The following is a 22527-nucleotide window of genomic DNA, read 5'->3' as shown; positions in this document are numbered from 1 at the left end:
ATTGTTGTATGCCTTATATACATTGATGAGGTGGTAAAATCTGGACTCGGCATGTACTGTAATGAGGGAACTCTTATATTCCTTTCTTTGCTCGTTAGATGATATGTAATATTAACACTTGACCTTTTGCAAAGAACTATTTATATTCTGTTTGGCTTAAATGTATCTCTATAACAAAGCCACAGTGAGAAATGCATTTGCGATCAAATTCTCCACATAAGTGTATAAAATCACTTTTGCGAAGTCCATAAATTGACAAGGAAAGGCAGTCAATTATTGCCTTTTCAGGAAATTGAAATCCTTTGTGCAAAGGCCTGTATCTTCCCAGAGACAGTCACCCTTTTTTTGTTTTTGCGATTAGGTAGCACTAAAAGCTCTGCCTATAAGCCAAGGCGGTTTTTATGGGAAGTGAAGAGAGGGGAGACGAGAGAGGTGGGGAAGGCCAACACAGTATGTGGGGATTGTTTGCTTATTTTTCTTCATTATTATTTTTTATTTTTCCATTTAATTTTTTAGCAAGGAAAAATAAAAAAAGACCAACTCATCAACCATTCCATTCCAGTCCTAATTTCCGTCAAACAGTTCTTTAAAAAATGTCACCACTGCAGTCACGTATTTTGGATTGCTTCCATTCATCAAACGACTCCACCATTCTTCAAAGTCCAGCATCGGATAGTTTGATGTCAAAACTCCCAGATGTTTCGTTCTACACAGCAAATGGTTAACAGACTCTACAACTGATTCCTCTTGGCAAAAGCGACAGGTGTTTGTTTGCGATAACCATCTCACTTCCAAGATCTCATTTGTTGGGAGAAGGTTCAAACATGCTCTTATATAGTAGTCCCGAAACCCTCTGTTCAGAAAACAATTTAGATAGTTTGGTAAAGTATTAACTTTCCGATGTTCTGCTGCTAGGTGTGTTAACTGGTATCGGGCGGCTGAGTCCGCCGTTAATATCCAATGGGATTCCTTCAGTTTCTTATTTGCATAGGGTTATTCATCAGCTCTTCTCTTGAACCTCCGATTTCTTCCAATGTTTTGTGGATTTTCTTGGACCAGTTAGTCAACATTGGGCAAGATAATGAGTTAATTTCCTGGCACATTAAGTCCAGAATCAATGGTCGTGAGATGATGGTACATTTCCTGTAGAGCATTAGATTGCTCCATTTTTACAGTATATTTTAAGGACGGAAGACAAAGCTAACGACGAAGCGTCTGTATTGCAATAGATAATGGTAGGCCTAATACTGTCTTCCAAAATAGGCCCTCTAACTGGGGCCAGGCCTTCTCCGGCATTTGGAACAGTACCTCTACACCATATGTCAATGATGTGATCACCATCACTTTGTAGAATGTTAATACTGCAGGAATTGAGAACCAACCAAACTTATTATTTAGGGTCTTTGTTTGACTTGCAAATGCCTTTGTTCTCTCTCCATCATTGCTTGTGAATCACTAAGCCACACCCCTAGATATTTCAATGCGCTCATTTGTTCGATCTTCTCGCCATCCAGACTCCATGAGAACCGATTCTTGCCTTTATTTGAGTTCCCAAATCTCAGTATCTTTGTTTTATCTTTATTTCTAAACAATTCGACTTGATGTACTGATGGAGAGCATCCAGCTGATGTTGTAGGTCCATTGGTGTTTGGTCTATTAGGACCACATCGTCTCTGTAAAGTAGACGTGATAGCCGGCTCTCCCCCACCTTCACAGGAAAATATCTGATCTTTAGGACTGAATGCTTCATGTCTGCAAGAAAGAAATTAAACCATGCTGCAGCAATTGGGCAGCCTTTCTTTTCTCCCATGAAAGTTGGGATTTCGTCTGACAAAATGCCAGAGCGGTCCAACCGAGCTCTCATAGAGGTGTCGGAATGCAATGCCACTATTGGACCCATCAAGGCCTCAGGACATTGCTGAACTTTGAGTTTTCCCATAATTTATGGTGGTTTATTTGATCAAAGGCTTGAACTAGGTAAACGAAGGCCATAAAGATCTTGGTCTTCTTTTCTTGTGTTCGGCTCTTCAACATGTTGAGTATCATAATATTCACTGATGTCCCGATACCTTTAACAAACCCTGTTTGAAATGGCTCATTACAACCTGTTTTATGGCACCAGCCTTGAAAGTGGTTTAGGATCGTGGAGCTGAAGATTTTTCCGATTACATCCAAAAGGTCGATGGATCGATCATTTTTGAGGTTTTCCCTTTCACCATTTTTGAATAATTTAACCACGGTTGTTGACCTCTATGATGGTGGTATTTGTTGTAATCTGGTGACCTGATCGAAGAGGTAGTATACAAATCTGGTCCAAGCCTCAGGATGTTCCTTTAACATTGTTAGTGAGGCCATCTGAGCCTTGCGCTCGTGAGCTATTGATCTTCAAAATACGCTCTTTTATGTTATCTATATTGCAAGTGAATATCCATGAACCAGTTGTTTTAGCTCTAGCAAGAGGTTTTGTTGTGGTCATTTCCTCCGCATACATGTTGGTGAAAGGTTGAATCCAGTACTGCTCACTTATTGGATTTATCTGCTCTATTCCAGATGAGTTTCCCATCGTCTTTAACAGGGCCCAGAAATTCTCGCTTTTCTTACTGTCAAGAGCCTTTAACATTAATTCTGCATCCTGCTTGTACATTAGATGTTTTTGCAAGTGTAGCCATTGGGTGTATTTTATTCTTTCCCCACAAGCATTTTCTACATCATTAGGAAGGTTCGTGTTTTTTCTCCACTCTTGTGAGCTTCCTGACTAGTTTCCTTCATTCAACTAGAGCTATGTTAAACGTGTGGGAGTTCATTTTGGCCTGATGACCTGTCCTTATTGATTTGACGCAGAATTGTTCCAGCAGGGTTGTATAATCTACCTTGGACCCTGAGTTTTCGATGTTATTATTTGAAAGTTTCAATCTTGTCCCCTTGTAAAAGCTGACAGTCGTAGGCATCTTTTGACGCTCATTTTTTATGCAGATAGTCCATTCCAAATACAATATATGATGATCACTATTCTGTGTCTTGACTACTTGAATTGCGTGATCAGCTTTTGGAGGTCTCTAAGTATAGATGTAATCCATTATCGAAGAGGGCTCTCCATTTTCACAAGTTGCTTGTGGCGGGATGTCTCCCTTGATGTTACTTTTCATCATATGCATATCTTTTTCTCTAATCAAGGATCTCCATTTAACACCACTTGCCGCTAGTTTTGTTTCATATGTATTCCCCTGTAATAGTGTTTTATACTTTATACAAGGTGTATGTAGGTCACCACAGATAATCACATGTTGAGCTTGTTGAATAATATGTGTCATCGATCAGATCGGAGACCCGGTCAATAAAAAGATCTGTGGAGGACGTGGTCGGATTGCAGTCAAGGTTAATTACTGTTTTACTGGCTCTTTTTTCACCTGTGATTTATCCAGGATCTCCCATTTGCTTATTTACACATGGTGGAATGATGCCATAGAAGTGCATATGGTATTTATGATTGTAGTACAATTGAGGATACTGCTTATGAAATCTGTAGTTCCATACGTAGAGACTTCATCAGAATTAATTTGATATGTGATGTCATCAGTGATGTCATCAATGGCATTTGTGAAGTCATCTTTGATGTCCTGGGTGTTAGCCTTGGCAGTGCATGGTGGTGGTGCGTGTTATGGTTGCTTAGCTTACCATGGCTGGCAAATTTCGAGGGGGGTTTTCAGATTTTACTTGTAACCATAGTATTCCTTTTTAACTATGTTTTTTCACCTGCATATATATACTCTGCACTATAGTTGAGTATCAAGATAAATAGGAAACATGGAAAATTAATTGCTAACAACCTTTGACTCGAATGACCGATTTAGTTTAAAGTTTGCAAACAAAATGTTTGTCTGGGGTCCCCCAGTCTGGATATTTTGAGGAAAATCTGTTGCAAAAAGAAAAAAGTGTATTGAGAATGTCCTACGCTGTTTCAGCCTACTCCCCATTCATTTTCCCATAGAGAAAGTCAACATGTTGCTCCAGCCACATCCCTTTTTTTTATTCGCATCAATAACTTAAAGGGGCCATACATGATTAACTCTCAACATATGTCTATTGTACTTCAATGGTAAAATTGTTTTTAACACTTTTTTTGTATTGCTGTCCCATGAATCAGATTGCATACAGGTTTATATAAACACATTTGATTTGTTGTAGTTTTAGGATTTTTTTATATCTAGTACAAAGCAGTCAAAAGTGTATGGTTGTTTTGTTGCAGAGGTTGCAGACTGGGCAAGTAGCAATGTTAAGATCACTCTGCACTGCACTATAGTTACTGTGCATGACATGAGCCATAGGAAATCTGAAAATTCTATTGCTAATAACATTTGACTTGCATGACGGATTTTCCTGCCATTTGCCAAACAAAGTTTCGGGCCTCATATTCCTTGTCATTTGTTCTAGATTCCTTTATCCTTCTTTGGCAGCATTGCTGAAGTGCCCCGGTGTCCCAGTTCCCCATTGTAGGACTCACCAGCTTCTTGTGGCGTTCTTCGGTTCTTCTTTGGTAAACAGGAAGTGGTGTGGTGTCCTATCTCCACCTCGCAGGCTCGTCGGCTTAGTCTAGCGGCTTCCACGTCCTTTAAAGCACCCGTTTGCCTCCTGAGCCTCTGTCTTTGGACAGCATTGAGGCTGCTCCCAGGTTCTCGTGCCGCGAGAAAGTCTCTTCTCTGCTTCCTCCCGCAGTTTCCACACAGCGAACTGGTTCTCGCAATCCTCCGACTTCTGTCTTCTCCCTGAGCCACCTGGCTCCACAGACTTCTTGGCTCATCGCTCCCTTGGTCAACACTGAGAGGGCGAAATATCCCCAAAGAACGTCTCTACCATGTCAGCTGGTTAGCGATTTTGAATGTTCTTGCACATATTGTGCGCATGCAACCACTGGAGTGCACCTTGTGCAAATCGCCTATGCCTATCCTCATTACTCCATTCATCTTTCGAGTCGCAGTACTTTCACATGCATGAAAATGGTAGTTAATTCTTGGTGACTTATGTATAGAACATAGTAACGTATTCTCAGTAGCTTCCATGGGTGCTTGAAGGGAGGGGGATTGGAAGGGGTATCCCTAGAAGGAAAATGAGGATGCCATGTCCGTCTGTTGATGTCCAACACCCCCGACAAAAGTCGCCTCCCCCATGTGATGCACCCTCATATAGCTGCCCCCAGGGTCAGGATCAGGTAGCTGCTGCTGTCCCCTGACCACATGGGGAGGGGCTACCGGTAGGAAAGGCGTGAAGACCTCATCCGAATCATCACATCAGGAACACAAGACTTTAGCGGGCTTCATGAATCTGACTTAAATAATTTACTGAGTCATTTTCTTAATCAATCATAGGCATATACTATACTCCGAAAGATATGAGGCATTTTAAATACACTTCTATGATTACTCATATCTAAGCAGCAGCACAGTTTACTTCAATGTTAACATTGCCGCTTATCAAACATTGTGTATGTTTAAATAGAACCATTTCAAAAACCTTCCAAAACACCTGGTTTTCTCCAGTATTAAGACAAGTACGGTATCGGAGACACATTTCTTGAACACTTGAGATTTAGAAACATATTTTCATTCTATTTAGCTCCCCTGTATTATTGTGCGGTTCTCAATGTATTGGCTATGTGCAGGTCATTTAAATGTCGTCGAGAACAAGTGCCATATAAATCATACAGGTTTGGATTAGGAAAATAAAACTTGCATGGATTGTGCACGCTTCTCTGAACAAGTGTTTGTTGTCTTCTCAAAGTATGTATGTGCACCTTTGTCTGAACAGGTTTATGTAACTTTCAATATCTATGTGCACGTAGTTTTCAGTCTGTGTGAAGCTTTCAGTTTATTTGTGTATACCTTTCAGTCTATATGTGTGTTTTCAATAAACATGCGGTTTTGGGCAGGAGATGTACTGTTATTCAGTAACATGTATCATTCTCAACACTTTGCATGATCTTCTATGAATAGAATGAATTCACTTTGCTGTTTTCGGTTGACTGAACATCTTTCATCATTAGACTCACACCGGCTGCAAATTTGCATATCAACACATTAGTCAATCGTGTGTCATGTGTACACTAGGGCCTGTGTGATCCGTTGTCCACATGAGCCAAGGATTCTATTTATTGACGCTTAATTTTACAAAAGGAATGTGCTTTCAAGCGCACACGATACTTTCAGTTTTAAGTTGAGCCTCTCAATACAAAAATGTATTGAGATTTAAGGAAATGACATTGCACTTCATGCTTAGTTTAAATGGGCGACAAAAGGCATTTTACTTAATACTGCACCTGTGTCTTTACCAAATTATCATTCCATTTGATTCCCATTCCTCTATTCTTGGTATTTTACCATGGGAAGCACTATGGGCAATCTGTTGTTATATTGTGTGTTACATTTTAAAGGTGGCTTCTCATTTTGGGGACACTGCTTAGACCCTCAATCTGGAGCTGCTGTTTTATCAAGATCCCTTTTGTGCTTCCTGTCTGTAACCCAGTTTCTAAAATGGGCTGATCACCTCTCTCTGGAAGGGCTTCAGTCTCCAGCCGGCCTAGGATAGTCAGCCCCCGCCTTCCAATTGAATACTTCAATTTTCTTCATTAGTACCTGCCCGGTGGGGGTGGCAGTCAATGAGGAGGCTCGGAACAGGGGTATTACCACACAATCCCACCGCCCCGAGCCGCCTCGGGGCTGGAGACTGCGGTCTTCCTCGCCAATCTGCAAAACGCTGCCATGGAACGGAGGAACGTACTATGTGTAGTCCCTTTGCTCGTTGTATGGCGGCCATTTTGTTAACTTTTTTCCCCATTTTTTACTGGCCGCCATGGAACGGGAAAACAGACTCCCTTTCTCCTTCCTTGATGGCCATTTTCTTTTTATTCAGTTGTGAAACGCTGGAGCGTTTTGCAAAGGAAAGAAATTGCTTTTAGTGCCCAGGTTTTACGGGCCAGGGTACTAATAGCAATAAACCCCTCGTCGGGAGGAGAGGGGACTGCAAGTTCAGGTAATGCCCTGTGGCATTTGTTTATTGCCTTCCCTTCTCTCTGACCTATAACTATGGCCCATGGGGCATTTCCTGAACTGTTAGTTAACACCCGCCCCTGCTTCTGGCTTATTGCATAAATATTCATTTTTCCACAATACTCCTCCATCTGTGAGCAAGCTTCTATCTTTTCAGGTCTTCCAGAGATCTTGTGACTGAGGTGTGCTGCTTCTACCACTTGCAGAACCTAGAAGAGCAGTGTAAAGTCGCTCATAATGTAAAATGACAATTTCATTTTTGTAGCACAACTAATGATTAAAAGGTGACCGTTCAATAAAATAAGAGTTATTATATTTTGAAATATAGAAGGAACAAATTCAACACATTAAATGTTGCTGTCCATTGTGCATTTGCAGAGAAGGTTTTTTGCCATTCATCTTAATTTTTTTATATTGCACCTGAGGCGATTTTTATATAGCTTGGCAGATGACCTTTTTTGCTACAAACTACAATTTGTTTTAAATTGGTATGATCTTCCTTTCTAAAGATCTGAAATGATTACATTTTGGATTTCAAAGGCACACACATTTTTCTTCAGTTTGACAAGAATGATGAGACGAATAAATGCGATTTTGGCCTGCAGATGGTGTACGTGGGAAAGGGGCTTGCTTCCATTTTACTGACATAGGAAGCTCATCATGACTTTGATTTTTAAACTGGTTCTTAATGTCTAGAGCCTGGCGGAAAAAAACCATTTGAATAATCTTTCCAGGCTTGTGATTTGCACTTGAACACAATAACCGCTTTGGCTCGTGATCACAGTATTATGACAACAATTTCTAAGGTGGGGGCTGTTGGTGTGAGGTGAATTTAGTTACTTGTGCAGGCATGTTCAATTTTGAGGTGAATAATATACAATTTTATTCGGAGTTAAATGAAATGTATAGCGACATACAATGGAACTTTTTGTAATGTCTCATTACACTTTGCATTATTTTAGTGAACATGAAACATATGCAAAATACAATTATTTTATACAAAATTTCCAGTATTTATGGCACACGTGGATTTTTCTTCTATACTGGGGATCCAGAAACACATCACTTGTGATGAAATCCTCGAATTGACCCATTAGATGTTAAAGCTCTGACTATATATCCTTAGGCCTGCTAAATTCTCTTGGGTGGTAAACACACTCTGTCTTGTGTTGCAGTTCCAACTTTAATGTGCATTTCTCTCATGTTCTTAACAATGACAGTAAACCATATTGAAAAGGGCCTTCAGAAATGGTCACAGTCTGTGAAAGTTTCTTTTACTTTGTTTAAAAATATTTTTTGATGTGCACACGTTTATTTGCCCATCGCATTTACAGGGGCACACTTCATCATGCAAGACAGGAAATCGCCTACACAAAAATAACTCTTTTTCGGCAAAGCCTCCTCTGCTCTTTCAGATAAACGCCATGTCTTTAGTTCACATTAGGCATTTTTCCTTTGGGTCTAAAGTTGTGCCAAAAACAATAGCTGGCAGTCAATTTGGGTAACTGTACGACTGATGGCAAAGATTGGTAAATGGCACAAGTCCCTTGCACATTATGAATAACGCGAGTGTCTTGTCATATGTAAGTTGGTTGATGAAGTCAATATCTGGCATATCATGCGAGTACTTGACTATGTCATGGCTGTACCTGTGAATGCCTGGCAACACAGAATTTACATGCACTACACAAAGCCCAAAAGCCAAGTCTATTTGCGGTGTCCTCCCCAATCACCTAATTCATTTTCTAGAGTGTTTCGCCTGTAGTGGTGTCAAGAGGGTGTACAATGCCCTTGATTCCTTTGGTGAGTGTTCAGCAAGCGTCTGAGCTTTTTGTAATCTACTTCACCCTATACTGGGTACTCTAATTCACCTCAGGAAACTCTGCCAAGAGGTGATGTGCAGAGGAGGGGGGATTGAGCCTTCACCATGCTCTCTGTAATGGTAATGTACCTCACACGTTTGGGGGGCAAATGGCCTGCATATCGGTTGTGATGATTTGCCATCTGGCAAGGATGTGAAAGCCCTGTTTTTTTTGTTTTGTATGAAGTAATACAATTATGTGGATAATTCCATCTCTGAATGAAAGGGAAATCTGCTGATCATATTCCCCTGTCATAAGCTCCATGCCAAAAGCATAGTGTGTACTTGTTCCATGCCGCATCAGTATACTGGTGATCAGCACCTGCTCTACCACTGTCAGTGCAGGTTGAGGTCACAGGACCCCTCTTGACAGCTGCTGTGACATCAACGTCTCTGCAGAGCAGTAGCTGCATTTATAGTATGCCCCCTGTTCCAAAAATCCTAGAATTATGGATCTACCTCCTAGTGGCAGATTCATCTTCAAACATAAGTCATACCGGAGTTAGGGTATGGTTGATGAATCCCATAATTATTATAGCCACATCCAGTTTGATTTCACACGTTAGCCCTGTGGGCTCTGGTCAGCTGTGGAAGGATTTTGTGTGTTCCTCCCAGACAAGGCCCACCACTGTCCACTGACCGGACTGTTGCCTTGGAAGATTGATTCTTTTTGTTTCTTTGTAAGGGCAGATAACACCATTTTGCCCAGGACTGCCACTCAACAGAACGCTGACCTGGGAAAAGAAACCAAGAGGCACGCCCATTCCCAGAGAGCCAGGCCTCGCATCAAGGCGATGCATTTCTTAAGGCTTTTAATCCTATTGAGAAGGATGGCGGGAGGAGTTGGGGGAGCCAGAGAGGGATCTGTGCCGTTGTGGGAGGGTTCTGCCATCTTGGCTTGATAGTCTCGACCTCTTTCTCTCCTTCCCGTCCCCTCCACTTCCTCTGGAGCAAAGCACTTTGGGTGTGACATAATAAGGGTGAAGTCCACACATTTCAAGATTGGGGATTGGACCGCCAAAGCAGGCTAGCTTTAGTCCAATCACCTCGAGACTGCTGCCTATAAAAGAAGGGGTCTCCCACCACTTTTTTGAATCATCTTCGGAATCATCTTGAAGCATCTTTGGATCATCACTTGTGTGAAGATTTTACTGCCCCTGCTGAGAGAGCAGCCCTTTATAAAGTCCTCCAGTTGTTAGGCGGAGTCAGGTGTTCCAAGGCAGAGACCAGCTCTGTCCCCCTAACCATCCGCAAGGACCACTGGAGGTGATCTGCTGGCACAGGACCTGCCTCTCTGCCAGCCACTGCGGTACCCTGGACCTCACCATGTTGGAAGATGCCTGGAGTTCTGTGCCTTCCTCCCCCATGTTTGGAAGCATGAGAAAAGGACTCATCTTGTCCTTGAGCCCCTGATTGACTCGCAGCATCCTCAGATCCAAGACCGCTGAGATCCTAGTGTTTTTCACTGTTGAACTGCTTGGAGCGTGTTTCAAGATCTGTTGAACACATTTGAACCAGCAGAGCCCTCAATTGCTGCCTTTTGTTCTCTCCCTATCTTCACACAGCCCCAAGAAGTATGGTTTGGCACTGCTGAGCCACCCAGAACTGCAAAGATGACGCTGTTGACAGCTAACTGACCCCTTGGTCCATTTTTGGGCCCTAGAGACTGGTTAGGTTATTTTTAACCATTTCTGCTCACAAGTACATATCCCTTTTCAAGAATATTGTTGCTTTTGCGTGCCTTTCTCCACTGATTCATTACACACAGAACTGCATCAACTATCTTTGCTTATTTTGTGTTCTTTCATTAGGGGTGTGTTTTGTGTGCGGTTTTTCTAATTCGTTATTATTGTACATCGTGTGTTTTATTAAAGTGTATACATTTTTAAAGGCCCTTGATTGGACATTCCTTTATTTTGGACTGTTTTATTTTGCTGTTTAGGGTTCTACTGAACCACATTCACACCCCTCGTAAGAGTCTATAGCCTTCCCTTGGCCACATTACCATAAAAGGCAAAGGAGGTAGATCTCTTGACTGTGCCTGTTTTACCTTTGTGTGTTGGCTCCAGGTTTGTAGAAGGCTGAGGGCTAAGTGGGTTTTTAGCCACTACTCATCCTTGTAATCCTGCAAGACAGAAGTCCATTCGTCACACTGGTGCTCTCCAGTACCCTCCACTCATAGCATGTTGCCTGTGGACGGATGCAGTCGAAGGTGCCTCAAAACATTCCTGTCATTTGTGGCATTTTATGTCATGTTGTTAGTGATGTCATAACTTGTCATTTGTGAAATTATATGCGACTTTAACAATACAGTCATGACTTGCACAAGGAGGAACTTCTTAACTGGGGTGGGGGTGAAGAGGTTTTTATGTTTACTTTAACATGTAATCTTAATACCGAGGGTAGGGTTTTTAATTTTCGTAGGACTAGACCAAATTCTGAATTCAGGAACATTTAATTTCAATATGTTCCTTTTACTGTGTTAAACAACACATGCCTAACGTGTTCTAAATAACATGGAAAAAAAGCATAGTTCAACACTTTGCTAACTTAAATATATCCCGTGGATATATGTGCATATATTTATAAGTGTACTGCGTTCCACTGACTCTCCTATTGCTACTTCAATGTGTGAAAGCTTGTCTGAGAGCAAGCAACCATAACCAGTACATCGCCTTGGCAGGGAGCAGATTCGTTTTTCTTGGCATAGCCACCATACACAATTTGGTCTGAAAAATGAATTTTAAATGAAACAACATACCTGTTGTAAATGTATGTGTGATTATAATTGCACTGGTTCATTACTGGTGTGGTTCTCAAAAACTAGTTTTGCCCACGATGCTGTTCAATAGTAGGGCAATTGTGGAGTAAATCCCTTATTTTTTTTACTCTCAAAATCATGCTAAAAATAAATCACTTTTATGTAATATAGAAAAACCCTTACAGGGCATGCAATACCACCCTCCGTTCCCATTCTGTTTCTGAAAGAACAGTACCCTGTGCATGCAAGGCCATGTGGAAAAGGTCAAAACTGATGCCATAATTAGTGTATTTTCTGTGCAGGTTTTACTCCCATTTTACAATTGTTTGATTTTCATTTGATAGATTGGGGCAGTCCGGCATCTAGTGAAATGTCCATATCCTTTGTGCAGTGTATTGCAGCCTGTGACTCGCCAAATGTTTTGGCCGACAAGTCCCTTGATCCCTTATTGTAGGCTATTATGGCGAGCCAAAGGTTGAAACCCACACTAATGGCAATTGTCAAGCCATTCTACCTTCCCACACCTCCTTGTATCAATAATATCCCAAATGTTTGGGTTTGTAGCTCAAAAGATGGGATAAGACCACACGTGCAGCAGTGCCTCAACCTCGCTCATCATGGGGAAAACTGTAAGTGAAGACATGATAGTGTGGTAAATGATGGATAATGTGCCTAGCTTCCAGATATCTGCTCTTATTCCGTTTAAGGAATATTGGGATTTCCCCCAGTATTCCCCACAAGAAGACTTCAGGGGAAAAAATACAAGCAAAGTTATCACTACCTACCTGAATGGGTGAGATAATGTAGGTCATGGGATTGCGTCAAAATTTTGCCATGCCACGTTTTGTTTTTCTAAAAATCTTTTGCTTCCAAATGTTTGGGGATGGAAATCCAATTTCTCATTGACATGGGAATCCCATCTGTGGAGAAAAAAAAACAGGTTTTTGATTTTTGGATAGTTCTTCGGAATCCAAAATGATATTCAGTTTGTTGCATTCACGATTACATTGTGATGACGGGCCTTCTGTCCATAATTGTGGAATAGCGTGCAGGGATAGTGTTTTTCATGGTGATATTCAGCTGGTGTGGTCCGTGCTGAAAAGAAAAGTCTGGAATCATGACAAAGGGTTCAGGAGGATTTGGAACATCAGCAAAAGGCTTAGGAGTCATTCAATTGCAAGGAGAAGGTTCAAAGAGAGGGACAAAGCCACATGGTGTGGGGTCGTTTAATGGCTGATACAGTGTGCCATGTAAAATGGGAGGATAGCTCAGGGGCAACGTGCTCGCTTTAGAAGCAAGACGACAGACACAGAGCAACACAGGTTCGATCCCCGGGTCCGCTCTTAGAAACCTCTCGGTATTAAGCACATTATAAATAACCAAGCATATCATTTCATAAACCACCAATTCTATATCTGCAGCAGCAAGGATTAAGGATAACCCCCATAGTTAAGAAGATTGAAGAAATGCAGGGAGGAGTGAGTGCTAATCCCATGAGAATTGCAAATCGCTGCTGGCAAGCAAATAAGCTGGAGCGAGTACTGACGCAGAAATCCAAGACCGATTGCAAACCCGGTGACTGAGTGCGACAAAGGGCAAGCTATGAGCATGCTTCATAGGGTAGAGTTCAGGGACTACAGCAAGGCCTAGAAGCAGAGGGGAAGTAACAAGGGCCAAACCCTCATGCTACTAGCCATATTGATTAGACTCCCTGCATGCTGGAGCGTAGGGACTGAGGTCCTACACCACATCAAGAAACATAGGTTGAAGGGGCATTCTGAAACTTTCAGTGCCCTTTCCTCGAGTGGACTGAGAAATAACCATCAGTAAAAAGAGTGCATGCTGGAGTTGGCAGAGAGTCCCTTGAGGCTTCGAGAAGCGGACAATAAAGAAACCCGCTGCATAATCAAATTGGGAGTTCACACTGCTAAACACTTGCAGAAAGATGCATTTTAGCCCAATTTCACAAGTGCATATTAGAGCCATAAGCCATGAGACATATAGTAAAATGATTATCTGCAAAGTAAATATTCCAGAAAAACCAAAGTGTGCTTGTACTAATTGGTACTTTATGTTCCTACTACTTATAATACCCCAAGGTCTGGAGTGCAAAGTGCAAATTTCAAGTTTTCCTCCCATTTGTCCGAAAATCACCCTGAAGACCATTTAAAAGCAACATGCAGCAAACCACATGATGTCTCATGTTAGTGCGTTGCTAATGGTGTACACTTGATCCCACATGTTAAGGTTCACACAGGTTGCACGACGTAAAGGGGTCCAAAGTGGCATTGAAAATATACATTTTTTTTTATTTCGCATTTATCTAGTTTTTGTTGTTTCATAGCACTGTAAATAATAGGTATTACCCAGTTTTAGGGTACTCAATGTCTCCTCAGAATGGAATGCTCGGTGCTCCACACAGGGATTCCAATTTTGAAGGTCAATGGTTGAATGCCAATCTTTTTAGCAAGCATTTACCCCACTAAAATCGCTGCAGCCCGGAAAAAATTATTTCACCCACTTTCAAGGTGTTACCAGTTGGAAATGCTTTTTGTATGGGAACCAGGAATGGGACTGACAAAGTCCCCCGCCTTATAATGGAGTTGTTGAGCTGTTTGCCATAAGTATTGGGGGCAATCGACAGGGATCACAATTAAGATTGGATAATCGGGCGATAAAAGCAGCTCCTGCATATTCTGCATTTACCAGTGACTGGGAGCTACCACTGGGGAACAAGGCGTTTGTAGCATTCCACAAATCTAACTTCCACATAAGATGCAAATCTATCCTTTGTTCCATAAGTTATGACCCCCCTTATGCTTTAAATGTTGTATAGATGTACCCTAATGTTTATTTATAGATTGTCCCAAATGCACATTCTTTTTATATTCACAAGGTGTTTGTTCAGTATCAGTTGTCCCGGGGAACCGCAAGTTGCTCCTGGTAGCTGGTGGTGTCGAGCTATCCAGGCTCTTCTAGACTGCAAGCAGGAGCTAAATTGCACCCAGCTCCCCTCAATTAAAACCCTTCATCAACTGTGGTTTGAGGCTGGGCCTGGAGGCAGTATATGGGGGAATCCCACCAAGCCCCAGCTCTGTGGCAGAGGACTGTTGCGGGGTATGCGCCAGCGCCTTTAAGGGATGTCCGAAAAAATAACTTGTCTCGCTGCTCTAAAGTCGTCTGTGTTAACATGGTGTACAAGGAGCATTGGGAGGCTTACTTTTATCAAAAGATTACCTGTGCCTGATTCAGTGGCACACATGTGGGTAGATGCTGCAGCAGAAAACCCTTGAATGCCTTTCTGCGTAGGTTGTACAACTGGCAGCAGACAGACCTGACTTCAAGCTAGTGGACACGCCTTTTTGAGAGCTTGGTTTACATCCTGTTGCTGTCCCTTGTGGCGGCACGGACATCGGGTGCACTAAAGTGTAGTTGGCCCACAAACCAATCTCAAATCCATTCTCACCCACACGTGAACTCGCTTACGGTGAGCGTGGCCCATTGAGAGGGTCAGTAAAAGCCACATAAATGCGCCTTCTGGGTGGGTATGTGGAGCTGGTGACTGGAGCATGTTGTTTGCAGAAGTGGGGGGGACATAAGGCTGGTTGGGAGCAGGGAAGAGGAAGAGCGAATACCAGAAGGAATGTTGCTGGGAATAAGGAGCAGATTAGAAGAAACAAGACCATTGTAGGTTGTCAGGCAGAAAGAGGAGTTTAGAGTTGGGGGGCAGGGGGTGGTAATGCTAGGATCCTGGAACTTGGATATGTATGCAGTGAGTGAGTATCAGCTGAGAAAGCCATAATAGCAATTCCCTGGTGTAAATCCAGGAGGGTTCGCCAGTCCATACCCAGCCCACACATCAACCCCTTGTGAGGGCTAGTGTGCAAGTGTACATGGAGCTGGAGAATCCTAAGAGGGATATATTGCTCAGTGTAGTAAGACTCGAATTTCTAGTCTACAGATAAATGAAAATATAGCTTTATCTGTACTATTTGGGACGAGAAGCCGAATAACCGAGCTTGTGGCACAAAGAGACAAGAAGCAAGTGTCAGGGCAATGTATAAACCCCAGGACATTCAGTGACTATGAATCCATTAACCTCTCAGGAAGGAATCTTGGATTGATGCTCATTAAACCAGTAACTGTGTTGTGCCCAAAGGAGAAGCCATGCAAAAAAACAAGGGGGGGGTCCTGAGAAAGTCCCTCTGTTATGAGAGCCTTCCCCGGATTCTTTAGCTCACTATCGTTCACAGAGGAGAAGTGTCCAATACATATCGGTCTTTGTCCTGCCCTGGGGCAGTCCAGCACCGAAATGCTAGGCAATTCTCCTCTGAACAAGAGTACCAAGAGCAACCCCAGACACGTGTTTCAGTCTGGTTGGACCTCATCAGTAGGGTGGATCTGTCTCTCTAAGAATAGTGAGCAAGAGCTAATGTCTGGCACAGGGACTCCCTGAACTCCACCCCCTCTCCCCCCCCTTGATAATGTGCAATGGAGAAGCCATCCAGATGTTATAAAACATTGTTTTGGGTTGCTTTCTGATACTTCTTTGTCTCAACCTTTTAGATAGCCATTATAAACCTTACTTGGATTCTAGATCTCTAGGTCTGCCTGTTTATCCTACTTGACTTTGTTAACAACATAGGATTGCTTGTTTTTCAACATATGAAATGTACGTAAATGCAAGATGTAGTATCTCTGTGTATACATTTGACTTGATAAAAACATGGAGCCCACTTAACCCGGTCATCAATATAGACGGCCTATATGCTTAGATTTTTTGGGATCGGTTTGGGGGGGGAATAGTAGCAAATGTCAGGCTATGTATGAACGTATTTAGGTGATTTATCCGGTGCAAACCTAGCTTGAAATCATCAGAGCACCGACAATGCTCCCATACTAAAATCACCGTTTCAGAAATCTAGAGACTCCAAATAGTCTGTGCTGTAATGCATTTGCATAATCTTTTTATCATGGTGACTTTGGGTGGGGGTTGCCTTTTTTCCTCTGAATGATTTCTTAATTTGCAAGGTTTGAAACTTGCAGAGCAACACGTAAAAATGATGCCACCCACACGCCTCAGATGTGAGAAAATGTTTGCTGTAGGCCAGACTAGATTCTGTGTCTCCCAGTTTTGTTCCCTACTAAATCGCAATGACACCTGAAATGAATTGTTAAATATGATTTGGACACTTTCATACTGTTTATGGTGTTTTATTGTTTTGTCAGGATGGCTGTGGTTTTAGTGTGCCCCCACATTGTACATGCATTCTTGTCGTCGTCTTAAGTTTTTCCCCAGGTGACTCTTCTCCCTGGTCCGGGCCTCCGCTGTCTCTTTTCCCTCAGTTAAGGTCTTACTCTCCTCCTCTTCCATTGGCCTCTTCTGAAGTGCCCTTTTCCTGTGCTAAATATTCTGCATGCTCGTTCTTGGTCTTATGCTGGACCAGGATTTAGATCTTCTCTTTCAGTCCTTTCTTCGACTAGGTCTTCCGTCTATCTCATTTCCATCTTTGGTTTTTCTGGGGGACAGAGTATCTTGCTCGCCACCTTCTCCTATTGGGATAAGCTGCCCTCCTTACCCTCCTCTACATCAGATGTTTCTAACACTGTGACTCTAGCTGAGTCTCATTAGCTTCTCCCTGAGTGTCTAGGAAAGGACACCTGGCCTGGCTGAGCATGCTCCGTGCCACGGATGGTTTATAATTCTATATGCATGCAGGTAGTCCTTTATTAGGACAGTCACCGTTTTGGATTGCTTTCATGTGAAGATTGGCTAGATGCTGGGTTGGAGGTGATTTTTTTCCCCTTTCTGCCTTCCGCCTGGAGTTCGATTCACCTATCCCCTTTACATAGCAAATCGGTGAGTGCTGTGTGTACATTGCCTGGCTGACCTCCATGGCTGAAACCCCATTTCTCCTATGATCTGCTTTAATTGAGCGTTTCATTGATTCTGATGCAGGGCTGGTTACTGGAGACTTGTCTCTCCTTCCCGCGCTCCCTGCTCTTAGTTGTCATAGAAACATGACAATGCCTCTCTTCGGATCCCCCTTTAATGTGGCGTCTTCTGTGTCCGTTTGCTGTACTGTGAAGAGATGCATTTCTCCCTGTCCATCTGAGCATCTAAGGGGATGGGTGTAAAGGTCACCCACATAGGTCCTCCTCAGGATTGGAAGTTTTTTATTTCAGTGGCTTGTTTATGCATTCTCCATAATCTTCCTCATCTGGAATCCAGACTTAAGTCTGATGGATCTGCTCTGGGTCTTCTCTCTGAGACAGGAGAGTTCTGGGAGATGCATTCCTTATTTAATTGGTACTTCCCATTGGTCTGGGCAACTTGTCTTTGAGATATGGCTTGAAGGGTCTTTTCTGTCTTGGGGGGGGGGGGGCGGGGGATGCCAAGGTTCATGTGACTGTGACAGCAAGGTTGCTGTCTCACACCGAGATGGGCTGAATACAGGATCCCTTTTTGACAAAATCCATTAGCACTTGCTCTGGCTTTGGCCGTGAGTCAGGCGTTCCAGAATCCAGGCATTATTTTCAGATGAAAGCTCACATTCAGAGCAGTCTGAGATGTAAACACACAAACACACACTCCCTACAGGCTCTGGCTGTTCCTTCTCTACACTGCTCCTCTGGCACTGCCCAGCCTCTCCACACACACCCTCACCAACAGTAGGAAAGCGGTTGTATACGAATTGATAGTTTTACAACTGCTCGAATGACCATTGACCTTTTCACAATTGACCGAATTGTGAAGGTCAATTGTACCATATATGTGGGGGGAAACCCCCCACAACCTCCCACCCAACGCCAAACCCCCCAAACCCATATATATAATACCAGGAAAGCCATACCAACTTCCTGCAGCCTCCGGACCTCTTGCTTCAGTTGGGCTGCTACGCCATTAACAGCTGGTGAGGAACACCACTGAGGCGTTTATATTCACTAAATAACTGTGGTATTTATTGAGTAATTGGCTTCCATTGCATGACTGTTTGCACTTCCTGATTTGCCAAGAGGAACTGAGGTGTGCGACCTATGTAGGTCTTGTGTTCCTGGTTGTGGCAGAATTCCCCTGGGGCCCTTAATGCTGCTCTTCATGAACCAGCAGAAGGCGAAGCATTGATCCAAGTCCTGCCTGCCTCCTAGAATGTCAGAGTCCTAATCATGGTTCATCAGCCATTTTATAAAATGTGTATAAGGTTTCCAACTGAGTAAAGTGGTACATTTTTGAATGACCTGAAACTCCATAACCGTATTGAGACACTGAGCATACACATATTAACTATTTCGATTTGTTCCCCTGCGAATCTTGGATTTTAACAAAATGGTTGTTTCTCCTTGTCTATGAACAGTGATTCCCTCGAGCCAGCAATTTCTTCTGCTTATGCGGCGGCCTCTGCCAGAAGTATGTCAAAAGGCCCTGAAAATTCTGGCAAGCCCGCTGTTGCCCACATAGCATCGTCTGCATCCACTAAACCGAGCGGGCCCTCCGGAGCGGTAAAGTCTACAGGATGGCAGTCAAACAGTCAAGCAGGTACAGGTAAGGGCAATGTGCATTTCTTTTCTTCAAACAGAGCGCTGGGGGAGGAGCCTGTGAAGTTTGAATGTGAGTGTTATTTGAAAATTCAATGACAAACCTCAATTATCAGAGGCGCCACCAAGGGGGGGCCACGGCCACCCTTATAAAATGCTGCCCCCCCTCCCAACCTCCCGACTGGCTCACCTGCCTCTTATGAATGCAACTTCGTGTGCCGCCCCAAGATTTCTAGTGACCTCATCAGGCCACCCCTATGAAAAATGTCTGGGGGCGCCACTGGTTATTGGCTACTGTTATTTGGCCACCGCTTGCCACTGGTTGACAGCCACTTCTAGATAAATAAATGCATCTGAATACCCCAAATGAACATTTTTTGAATCCTCTTGGCACTGATGGAGTTTCTAAATACAATTGCATTACACCCCCAAGAGCATTGAATACACACTGTTTTATTGCAATTGCTGTTTTCTTAGATGAAGAGTTGAGTAGATGCAGCACCGAGTGGCTTCAGTTATTAAGTTTGTTTCTGGAATTGCCTAACTTTTACCTCTACTTACTTCCTAGAGTCACTGAAATTCACGTTTTTGTTCAATTTTTCACCAAACTATTTGATTGATTACGAACTGCTTGGGTCTGCACAGTTTGAATCCCAGTGCTGTTTGGAATTGGTGGATACAGAGCTCTCTACACATTGTTGCCCCTCCCACCAAACTGTCATACTGCCACTCCACTGGTGGTTGGTGTGAAGACATCTGATTACTTCACTCTGTCTCAAGGCCCTCCATTGGTTGTCTTTTGAATCACGTGTTCACTTCAAAGTCTCCTGTGTAGCTTTTAATGCAATCTGGTGGCAGCAACCAGAATATCTTTCAAAGAAACTGTCTGTTAGGCCATCTCGGAGGTTTGAAGTAAATGGTTGGCCCACATGGATATTCCCAAACTGAAGAGAAAACCTGGCCTCGTATTCTCCTTGAATTTGGAATTCCCTCCCTGTTGCTTTATCTTTTGCTCTTCGCACTAACTTAGTCCTTTCTTTTTTTTCTAAATAAAGTCTTCCTTGAGTGTCGTATGCAAGATTATTGGGACCGAGTTTATTTTTTTTTAATGTATTTTTAGTACTTTTTTATTGTGAAAGACTAAATTTACTTTTAGCCAGGTAGTCTCTGGATGAAATACTAAAGCAAATGTTTGCAGTAAAATGAAATTACACGGTTCCCATGTCACCATGTCAGTGTGTCTCATGGGGTCTGCCCCAGTGCCTCTCTGCTCCAGTTTCTTCTATTCACCATTAGAGCGACCAGAAACTGGAGCCTGAGGGGGGATCAGCAAGTACTTCCTGGGTATCTAATATATTAGTACATTTAAGGTTCCACTTGCCCCAACCCAGAACCTCCCTTGTTGGACTTTAACACACCAATGACCTCTGTAATAGAGGTCAGTAATGTGAGTTTTTTTATTTTGACTATCCGGTGATAAGTATGGAATTGGAGAATAAAGTTTAGCATGAACATTCTGAATGTTTGCAAGCAAGCTGCATATGCCGAGTGTGCATTTCTGCGTTCTATGTCCTACGCTATGGACGTATCATCACAGGACCTGTTGAGCCACAGTATTCCATATATGACTCCTTGGATGGTGGTTCAACCTGATTATATTAATCAACTGATCACCCTTCCTACTACCTCCCAGAACCCAGTTTTAGGTGTTCAGTTGTTCTGTAAATGTATGTTTTGTATGGAAATAAAATATCTGTGTCCGGGGTTGCTCTCCTTACTCCAACCGGTGCTTCTGTAGCCGGTGGAGAAACATTTTGTTGCAGTGGTTGATGAAATTCTGTGGACTGCTATTCCAGGTGCTACAGCACACAGCTCCAAATCTTAGGGGAGGAATGCGAATGGGCCTGTGGATAGAACGCAGAACCAACAAACTACGGGATTCCAGGGAGGAGTGTCCAGACTTGATTGTCGTGAAGATTAGAGAGACCTCCGTCCACAAGTACCACACAGGGGGAAAGTAACACCACTCTCTGTGCAATCCTTGAGGCCACAGGTGGGAGATGCTGGAAGCCCAGAACCACGGAACACTGGAAACCCCAAAGCCGCTGTAAAGCAAAATGCCTGATTAGCTCCAAACAATCACAGTAACCGATCCAATATACATGAAGGGTTGTGATTGGCTTACCTAGCACGGCAGTGATGTTGCTGCTAACCACACTGGGCTTAGGGAGTGGGTCCGTGGGGGACACGTGAGCAGCACCCCAGATGGAGGCAAGGGTGAGTTGGGAGTGCTCACCGCGGTGTGTAGCAGACACTGACTGGCCCACCTATAGATGACGTTGGAGGAAACAAGGAGGTCCGTGAAACAATCCTGAAGTCTGTCAATGACAACTAGAGAGTGGATTCAGAACGCCAAAACATCAGCGATAATCGAAAGAAGTCCGTGTTGCAATTCCGAGGTCGAGGTCCGTGAAGCAAGATCAAACAGTAATCGCCGTACATGGTTCCAAGGAAACAGCTGTGAAGCAAGGAGCATAGGTCGAGTCATTGGTTAAATACAGATCACTTCCTTGTCACGTGACCCGCAGCAGTACCCCGTGATCGAGAACCAACTGTTGTGTGATACGGACGCGATCGTTTGCGAATGCCTACCCCAATGCGCCAAGGCAACTGCCACTGTAAGAAGCGGTGCAATTGGGACTGCGGAAAGCACCTGCAGCACCTTGAACTGGTGAAGCGTCCCACAGGGAAACGTGGAACCAGCCGCTCAAGTGACCCTCGCCCTATGTGAGTAGTAGAGGAGGGAGAAGCGGGGCGTGGGAGCGTATGGGGCACTTAGATGTGTGGTGCATGACGGGAGGGAGCGGGACATGTGTAGGTGTGTGGTGCATGACAGGAGGGAGCATGACAAGGAGCCCATGGTAGGCTAGGCAGTTCTATCTAACATGGTTGCGTGTGGTGTCTCTTGGGGTAAGTGTTCCTCCAAGGAGCTTGCCTCCGCACATTAGGGTTATGTGGTACTGCTTTGTAATCTATTTAGACAGCATCTGAATCTAGGAAAAAACAATGCTGGAGAAGGAATAAGTTACTTACCTGTAACTCCTGTTCCTCCAGCATTGGTATCTTTTATAGATTCACATGCAGTCCTCCCGCCTACCTTGCTTATGGCTCTTCTTGGTCCGTATTGCCACCTTACGTGCGCCATTCCAAATCTGAAGATGGCCTCCAGGGATGGAGCTAAGGGAGCCCTTCCCATTGGCTGTGGGCAGTATGTCTCAAAACGACTAATAGAGCATTAAAGTGACAGCAGATTTAATTAAAAAACAGAT

General features: G+C 43.3%; 1 protein-coding gene across 5 annotated transcripts in view; it reads left to right on the top strand.

Moving 5' to 3' along the window:
* PDLIM5 (PDZ and LIM domain 5) overlaps window positions 1-22527 on the top strand; it is a 755773-nt gene that overhangs the window by 557628 nt on the left and 175618 nt on the right. For 4 of the 5 annotated variants that reach the window (XM_069630553.1, XM_069630557.1, XM_069630556.1 and 1 more), the window contains one exon: window positions 19018-19205. In XM_069630553.1, the coding sequence (XP_069486654.1) occupies window positions 19018-19205 (188 nt within the window). The remainder of the gene's footprint in view (window positions 1-19017; window positions 19206-22527) is intronic. The other variant, XM_069630555.1, reaches the window with a different exon arrangement.

Source organism: Ambystoma mexicanum, chromosome 6q (genome assembly GCF_040938575.1).
Source record: "Ambystoma mexicanum isolate Mex_15411 chromosome 6q, UKY_AmexF1_1, whole genome shotgun sequence".
Taxonomy (NCBI): domain Eukaryota; kingdom Metazoa; phylum Chordata; class Amphibia; order Caudata; family Ambystomatidae; genus Ambystoma; species Ambystoma mexicanum.
Note: the sequence above shows the minus strand (reverse complement) of the source record. Positions and strands in the feature narration are given on the sequence as shown.